This window comes from Malania oleifera, chromosome 1, assembly GCF_029873635.1.
Source record: "Malania oleifera isolate guangnan ecotype guangnan chromosome 1, ASM2987363v1, whole genome shotgun sequence".
Taxonomy (NCBI): domain Eukaryota; kingdom Viridiplantae; phylum Streptophyta; class Magnoliopsida; order Santalales; family Ximeniaceae; genus Malania; species Malania oleifera.
This window is the reverse complement of record NC_080417.1, coordinates 9489798-9499019: the sequence shown is the minus strand read 5'-3', so window position 1 is coordinate 9499019 and position 9222 is coordinate 9489798. Positions and strand designations below refer to the sequence as shown.

General features: G+C 36.5%; 1 protein-coding gene across 1 annotated transcript; it reads right to left on the bottom strand.

Moving 5' to 3' along the window:
* Positions 1-3279: 3279 nt before the first annotated feature.
* Positions 3280-7494, bottom strand: LOC131162395 (uncharacterized). The gene is made up of 3 exons (XM_058118838.1): positions 7066-7494; positions 4254-5654; positions 3280-4170 (listed from the first exon to the last, which is right to left on the bottom strand). Exons 2-3 carry the CDS (start codon positions 5569-5571, stop codon positions 3572-3574), a joined length of 1917 nt encoding a protein of 638 aa, XP_057974821.1. The 5' UTR covers positions 5572-5654; positions 7066-7494; the 3' UTR covers positions 3280-3571.
* Between the last annotated feature and the right edge of the window lie 1728 nt (positions 7495-9222).

Here is a 9222-nt window from a genome sequence, read left to right as displayed (position 1 = left end):
AGAGTTTTAATTAGTAAGCTTGAAGCACGGTTCCTTAAAAGAACCCCAATTGCCTAAATCATTTTAGTAGTTTCTAAGGTGCTTAAGGATCCACCACACATAATTAGTGATACACATCACTTTTCATTCCACTCATCCTAGTCATGGATAAACAATCTCTCTAATGTTTATAACTTTGTAGGAGGTTAGGCTCACTGTATGTATGATATGTTACATGTCTCAATATGAATTTTGATATTGGGACACTCCATAGAGTTTTAATTTAGCAGGCTTGAATCATGGTTCCTTAAGAGAACCCCAATTGCTTTAACCCTTTAGGCGGTTCCTAGGGGTGCTTAAGCATCCTTAATGCATCGTTATTGATACACACCACCATATTGGACCACCAATTTTCCTTCTTCCCATCAGTCAAGTCTCCTTGGGCTCGGGCTATATAAGAGGAGGTAGCCCATTTCCCATCCCATACCCCCTTCACACTACTCCTAGAATTTGAACCAAAGACATTTGATATGAAAGTCTCAAACTTTGACCATTGGTATGTTTCTTAGGGGATCCCAACATGGTTTTTTCATATAAAAGGATGACAACAACTCATATACATTTGCCTTTCCTTATATATAAAAAAAAAAAATCTATAACCATATATTGTAGTATTTTGGCACTTTAGCAATCTCTCTCTCTCTCTCTCTCTCTCTCTCTCTCTCTCTCTCTCTCTCTCTCTCTCTCTCTCTCTCACACACACACACACACACACACACACACACACACACACACACACACACACACACACACACACACAAAATCTCTCAACTTTTTGGGATTCCTTTAGTATATGAGTTCTCTTCACCCATCAAAGCTTCCTTAATTGTCGTCTCTCATGCTTGAGCTTTACAGGGTTCACCTCATTTTCTTCTTTGGGTCTTCTTTAGAACATACATTATTTGTGTACAATATAGGTTCTCCCTCGCTTCAAGTGCACCCTAGTACATTTAGTGATTTGGAAAGTCATTTTTTAAGATAATTGCTAAAATAAGGCTAGTAATGAACCAAAAACTCCAAGCACTACTCAATCTACTCAGACATTGAGAATAAGGTGGACTAGGGAAACACTTTACCAATCACCAAGAATCTCAAGACTTCATTGCTTACATGGCCTAGTTGATGTAAGTATCCCAATCCTCTCAAAGAAGATGTCTAGTGTGTTTAAGGAGAGCGTTGAAATACTCATCCAATTGATAGCCATCATTAGTTAGATGATTCTTGCATACTCTTCATTTTTTGAGTTCTCAGGGGACAATCTTTGCTTCTCTACTTAATCCATATTTAAATGGAAATGATTATTTTTTTAACTTTGGGATACGTGAAAAGAGTACACAGTTAGTGCAAGAAATTCCCTTTACATCAAACCTCATGGTAGTATCTTAAACACCACCTTATAGAGAGACTATTCCCATCATGCCTTCAACACTTACTGCTTCACTCACACAATGTCTAACAATTGGAATCTACCTCACATGCTCCTTTGAATCTCACTTTCATACCATCAACTTTTATCACCTCCAATTTTTCCTTTTAACAATACTACTTGTAAAAAGAAAGTAGGAGAGGGTTGTTATTTCGAACTTGAGTTTCAATTTTCCTTAAACAACTTTGGTAGCTTCTAGGTTCTATTTGTAATGAATTGAAATAAGATTTTGGGGCTTAGTCAAAGTTGGAGAGAGACTCCACTTTTAAACAATGTTTGGTACACTATAGTGAAAGGGATAAGGAGTGGAATGAGATGAAACATTGTATTTGAAACATATGAAAAATAAAATGAGTAGTTCCATTTCATTCTTATTTTTACCACTTCCTAATTCCCCACTTTTCATTGTCATTAGTATCTCTTGGCTAGAAGAAATAGTAAATAATTCCTCTCCTTCCCCATCCCCCTTTAAAGCCATGTTTACTATGCATTCTTGCCAAAAGTATTACAACAACTTTATAATCAAGGGAGATTCTTCCATTACAAAAAAAAAAGAAAAAGATTCAAGCTACTCTCCCTTAAAGCCCCTCTTAGTTTTCGTGCCACGCCTTCTTGAAATTTGTGACATAGTATATGGAAACTCCTTCAAGTTGCCCAAAAGACTTCTTGTGCAAAGGGGTGGAGTGTAAATACTTCAAATTATTATTTCATCCTAGATTGTGAAACTATCCTACATTGGTCTTCAGTATATACAATTATAAATTGATTATTAACTATGTTATGTTTTCACCAATGTAGAAAGTTTGGTACGCAACAAGTGCTTAGGGTTGATCATCTCGATGTTGGGGAGTCTTTCTACCAATTCTAGCTTTGGGTGGTCAAGAGAGTTTTGGCTTAATAGAGTTAAACAAAGTTTCTTTAAGTGAGCCTCAAGTCTCCTTCCTTTTTCTTAGTTGCTCAAGCATTTCCCACATATCTGTGGAATGTGTCCATTTTTATCATTCTCATTCCGGTCAAGGCTTACTATCATCATGAATGAAAACCAATCTCTTTCTCGTTGGTCAAGCCTTGACGTGATATTATCATATTGGATAATGACAAATCTCTCATAAAGCCTTGATGTGTCATCATGCATGGAGATTGCCATGTGCCACATATAAAACCTAGACATGACAAATTTAGAACTCTATGCTCAGGACACTTGTCATACACTTGTCACATGCACATAAGAATCCATAAATCATTAGATCATACAATGAATGTAACAACCATACACAACAAGCATTTTTCTTTAGAATTCGAATATGGCAAAACTTAGTTTAAATTTGCTAGACAATTGTATTTAAAAAATAAAAAATTTTAAATACAAATTTGTATGAATTTAAGAAATTTAACATGATTTTATACTATATCTTATCTAAATTTATACATTTAAATATAAAATCTAAAATATAAATTGCCGAACACAATATAAGGAGATTTTTTACGTTAGGAAGGAGTTAAATGTGATTTTCACAATGAAGTTTCTTTCAAGAGGAGAAGCCCAATTTGAAGCTTTGATACCAAAGTGGAATTTAGGATATAGTGAAGGAACCTTGATCCTAAATTGTTTTGTTAAATAATCACTTCACCAAAAAGCTTAAACTCTCATGTTAATGACTAACAATATTTATTAAGCTTTAACACTCCCCCCCATACGTGTACTCCAATAGCATGTGAGGAGATAAACACATGATAACAGGAATTTTTTAAACACTACAAAATAAATTCATGACCTCTTGGTAACTAACTTTGATATCATGTAAGATAACCAGTTTACTTAAAAACTTTAAGATACTAGATTGTGAACTGACAATGTATAACATGTTCAAATCCGTAACTTCAATTCCTCAACTCACCACGCTTCCTGGCACGGCTGAGATTACATTTATACATTGGTGCTGCATTACAAGGGATACTCCAGCAAGCAAAGAACCCATAAAAATTTGCCCATTTACCATGCAAAGCAGAAAGGGGTGGGGAGAGGGCAGGGTGAGGACAGCTGAATGTAAGGAGCTTGAAGGAAAAAAATAAAATCCTTAATCACGACAAATTTCATAAGAGATGTCACTCTGCAGATGCAGCTTCATTGTTACTCAAATCAGTTCCCATCTCGGGCAAAGTTTCTAAGTCTGTCCGAGCCTCCTTCTCTTCTTGAAGGACTGAAGAACTTGAAGAATCATCTGAACCATTCTCACCTGCATTGGCAGTGTCATTTGTGTTTGAGAATGCCTCTTTCTCTTCATGGTTGACTGAAGAACTCGAAGAATCACCTGTTTCAGTCTGACCCACATCTGCATCGTCATTTTCATTAGAAGATTTGGTGTTCTGTTCAGTCCTCTCTGTCCCAGAATTTACATCTGAGTTATTGTTCTGAACAGCATCATTGTCCTTGTTCTGGTCTGCAATATCATTGTTATTCGTGTTTTGGGACTCATCTTTCCTTTCTTGAGATACTGAAGAATCGGCTGGCTCTTTTTGCCCTGCATCAGCATCACCATTACTGTTTGGGGACTCCTCTTTCCTTTCTTGAGATATTGAAGGATCGTCTGGTTCTCTTTGGCCTGCATCACCATCATCATTAGTGGTTGAGGATGCAGTGCTCCCCTCTGTCTTACCATCATCTTTTTCATTGTTGGTGGAAGGAGGAGAATCGTTTTGTGTTCCTGCAGATGTGTTCCAGTCAGCAGTCTTTCATCAGGCATAACAAACACAAAATTGATAATAAGAATTTGGAATTTTCTTTTACCTGCTTCTATATTCTCAGTTGTGGTTGATAGTTTCACATTTAAATCTGACTGCACACTGCTGGCAACTGCACCAGATTTTTCTGTTTGGTCAAAGACAACAGATTCTGTGGGAGGGGTTATTTCTTTAGAAATAGTGTTGTCCACTGTTTCATTTTGATTTTGAGAGGAATCAGATGCCATCTGTATCCCATTTTTCTCTGATGAAACAAAAGTTTCTGCAGATTCGTTCTCTTGCCTCTGTTCATCGGAATCTGTTGCGATTGATGAATTAGGAGAGAAACCATCACTGGAATTCGGCAGATTGATTTCATTATCCTTCTCCTCAGTGGCGGTCACATTTGAAGCATCATTCTTCTCAACTTTTTCACCTCCACTCACATTTGGGCCAGACTCATTTTGGTCGATATTGGCAAACTCAGAGCTATTGTCTTTTCTCTGCAGTTCGAACTCATTCTTTTCTTTGTCTTCTGATTGCTTTCTTTCTTTTGAGTTTTCTGAACTTCCATTCTCAGTTCCATCTGGTATATTTTGAGTTTCCAGGACTACTGTGCTGGAAGCATCATTCCCCTGGTATTGTCCTTCTTTTGTCCCCTCGTTATTCCTGTCACTTCCATCATCAACTTGATTCTCTGATGAAACTGACTGCTCAATCTGACCTTCCTTCTCGTCCCTCTCTTTCTCTTCACTTTCCATCTGATTGTTCTCTTCATTTACCTCCACTTTAATTTCTTTCCCTTCACTCTCCTCTCTGTTCCTCTCAATTGCATCTTCATAACTTTCCTTGTGTTTGCTTTCTGCTTTCTCATCTTCCTTAATGTCCTCTCTACTCTCATTTCCGCCAGCTTCTCTATCTTTGCTCTGTTCACTCTCCATGTCTTCACTTTCCTCTTCCTTTCTCTCTTCATTCTCCATACCTTTATCCACAAAATCCTCTCCATGCTCAACTTCTTTTTCTGCGATCTCTTGATCATGTTCATGTATCTCATCACCCACACCCTCTTTTCCTTCCTCCTCACCCTCTCTAAGCCTATTATTTTCTTCACCTTCATGTTTATTTTCTTCACCTCCTTCCTCTGTAGGCTTCTCATCCTCGATGGCAGTTTCCTCTACATGAGGATGGACATCCTTCCTCCCTAACTTCACAATTTCATTGACATCCTTAACCCTGCTTTTATCATATGCAGCTTTCTTATCATGGGAATGCTTGACTTGGTAAAATAGCCAGACGCAAACACCAAGCAACAGGCATATCTGCAAAGCATGCTTAACCCTGAAACCTTTAGATCTCTGAGTCCTACGAGGTGACTGTCTGAACATGATAAATTTCCTTGAACCTTAGCTTATGCCTTGCTCCAAGAAACTATGTCCCTTAAAATCCAACTTTATCAAGTCTTCAAAATCTATTCGAAATTTAAAATAAAAAATAATGTAAGGAATACATAATGCAGAAATTATGCATTAAAGGAGACTAAACTATGGATATACAAATTTCAATAGACATCAATCTCACAAACACATACTAACAATGTGTCACATAAAATCCATCCAAAACCACCATATGAAAACCAGATCAAAACTGACACAAGTTCAGAAAATGAAGTAGAAAAACATAAACCCAGATTGGCTGGCATAAAACAGCAAATTGAGTTAACATAACGTATGTAACCATAGATGGGAAAAATAGACAAACATAAAAACATAGTAGTTAAAATCTTACAATTTGCATTCGTACAATTCATATAAAGTCTGCACCACATAGATTCAAATCTTACTAGCAAATCTAAAAACAACTGAATCGTTATTAAAACTATTGATTCACCTCTTGAATCTAACGAATTGATCTGAATCCATCGAATCCACGTGATTCCACACCTGATATCATTCCTGACAGACCCGACCAATTTAAAGCCCCAGAAAGAGCATTTCTTTTTCTTGCTTTTATTTTTACTCGATTACCTTACATTCCTCATCTACGTCAAGTTTGTGCTAAAACAAAGGAGAAAATAGAACCTCAAATCTTATGCTGCCTTCACAAAACCATTCTTCACTCTTAGACTAGTGTTCTGCCACTGAGAAGAAGGGGGCGGTACTTATATTTCATTGTGTTGTTAAGATTCAAAAGTTTTTCTTTAGTAGTTTGTACAATTATTATCATTTTCTAAAGTTCAATTTTGAGAAATTGTACCAAACCTTATGATTCGTTTCGAATCTCGATTCCAAAATTGTAATTTCAATTCATGATTCGAATCTCAATTTGACAACTATGCTAAAAAAATAAAATATCAAAATAGTAACAAACAGTGAACAATGTTGCAATTCCCTGCTTACATCCTGACCATATCTATATAAGATTGCTAATGCAATACTATATTTCGCCATTTCAACAGGTATACAGGCTCGCTGGACTTGATCTGCAAAAGATATTATCCATAAAGAAAGATAAAGAAAAAAGACACCGAAACTAATAAAATGCCAATCAATCCTCCAGCGATAAAACATTATGCGGGTTTCGACTATCCATAAGCATCCGCCAGCAGTTCTGAGACAACTCGTTTCAGTTCAACCAAAAAACCTCATATATGAAAAGAAGGCGCACAAAGTCAAACTTTTTAATTTTTTTTTATAACGCTGAAACGTCCCCAAATAGGAAACAGATCTGCACTTCGCTTATTTTCTATCATCAATAAAACTAATCCCGTTGAATATAATCAAACAGTGGGACATCAGAGATCCAGGCAAGCCGACATCCGAAAAAGGAAGAACAGAATTACACTTGCAGTGAAATAAATAAATGGTTCGGAAGAGACTTACCAACAAGATGTCAAGAACCACGAATTATGCACAGATGAAAAGTGGGTTTTCAGAAATTGCGTGATTACTTCCCCGAAAGTGAAGATTTGGAGGTTGAAAGGATTATAAATGGAACATTGAACGAAAAGCTCCTTGAGCAGAGAAAATGGAAGGATATGCAGATTTGGGTAGTGCGTTATCTTTTCCCTTTCTGCTCGGTTCTGTTTGTGTGTATACTCGGATTGGATCTGGGAACAGGAAAGTTCGGAGCCAAGCAATGTATTGAGAGAGAGCAGCGGCGTCAGCATCGCTTGCCTTTTAGAATTTACTCATCGTCTCCTCACGCGAGAACGTTGGCTCCATTACAGAATTGTTACTACCTACACTCCTAAAACGGCGTCGTTCAAGGTAAAATGACGTCATTTTATGTTCTGAGGGGACAAACCGCCCTGAATTTCATCACCGCTTCAGATTTTGGCTTCTCCAGATCCTTCAACCCTGACACGTGTCCTTCGTCGAGAACGTTGGCTCCATTCCAGAATTGTTACTACCTGCACTTCTAAAACGGCGTCGTTCAAAGTAAAATGACGTCATTTTATGTTCTGAGAGGACAAACCGCCCTGCATTTCATCACCGCTTCAGATTTTGGCTTCTCCGGATCCTTCAGGCCTGACACGTGTCCTTCGTCGAGAACGTTTCACACAATTACTGTCCTTTGGTGACCCTAACCGCTCTTATAAGCGTAAGACCACACTTCTAAATTGGGTTTTTTTTTTTAAATAATATATTAAATAATATCTGTTTGGGAAAATATTTCCCAAAATGACTATCTCACTACTAAACCAAGCAGCAGGCAAATTTAAAGGGTCAGCACAGGTGAGAGATCGATACGTGACATCCAACAAGATTTGCCTAAAAATCAGAGTGTGGATGAGGAGAATTGTGTACTGTGCACTGTGCAGAAGGCAGAGAGGGCTGTGACATAAAGTTTGAAAACTCACAATAAAGTATTGACTTTACCTTTCTTTTTCAACTTTTCCATTTGCGTTTTGCGTGGGGATAGCAGTAGGCAGGTTTCTAGGGACAAAAAACACTTTTTATAATTGAAATTACTCAGGGTCGACTCTTCACAATATAGGGTCCTAGACAAGATTTAATTTTCTTTCTTCGTTTTTCATATCCAGATTCATATTTTCTCGTTGACCTAATTAAATTTCAACATTAACATTAATTATAAATTGACAAATTATGTAAACAAATAAAAATAAATTTAATAAATCTATAAAAATAATAGATTGAAACAATATAACCTGACTATTATTATTATTGCAAATCGATCGGTGAGCGAGACTTTAGAGATATCAGATTTTTGCCGAATACAACGCTCTAACCTCAAAACTTCCAAAATCTAAGAAAAAATAGAAAAAAAAAAAAATTTAGAGTGAAAATAATAGAAAAATAATGTACAAACATTGAAATCAAAATTAGGGTTGATGAAAATTATAGAAAATTGGAGGTCCGAAAATGATGAACACAAAAAACAGAACAAAAGTCATAGAGAGACCGAAAGATGAGAGTTAGAGAGTGTGAGAGATGGAAAGATTTTTTTAGAGAGACTAAGAGAGAGAGATGAGAGTAATAGATAATTAGAAATATAATAAAGTTGTTAGTTGGAAAATCAATGAAATTTGAAAAAAAAGGAATTAAATTGCATTTATTTTACATATTAAAGTACAATTTCATTTATTTGTTAGTTGAAAAGTTAATGTATGAGAAGAGAGCATAATAAATAATATTAACATTATTTAATTAAAAAAAATTTGGGGCCCCAAAAATATATTATTATATTAAAAAAAATTTGGGGGCCCCAAAGGCGAGCACCACACCCGTCTAAAGGAAGAGTCGGCCCTTGAATTACTTGAAAAGACACACACATGTACTCTTTTTTTTTTTTTTGGGTACGACCCGGGTATCCGCCTACCGTCAACGACGTCCGTTTCACACACATGTACTCTTACATGTATGCGTGCTAGTTTTACAATCTAAGTTCCAAAAATAAAATAATTTTTTACAATTTATAACTTATAATTTTCCTTAAAAAGAATATTAATCATCCTTCCACATAGCCACACACATGCGCGCGCGCGCACGCGCACACACACACACACACACACACAC

Coding starts and splice junctions, on each gene's coding strand:
- LOC131162395 (XM_058118838.1), bottom strand. CDS start 5,571: ATGTTCAGACAGTCACCTCGTAGGACTCAGAGATCTAAAGGTTTCAGG. Junction 4,171..4,253: donor AACTGAGAATATAGAAGCAG/GTAAAAGAAAAT, acceptor ACACATCTGCAG/GAACACAAAACGATTCTCCT.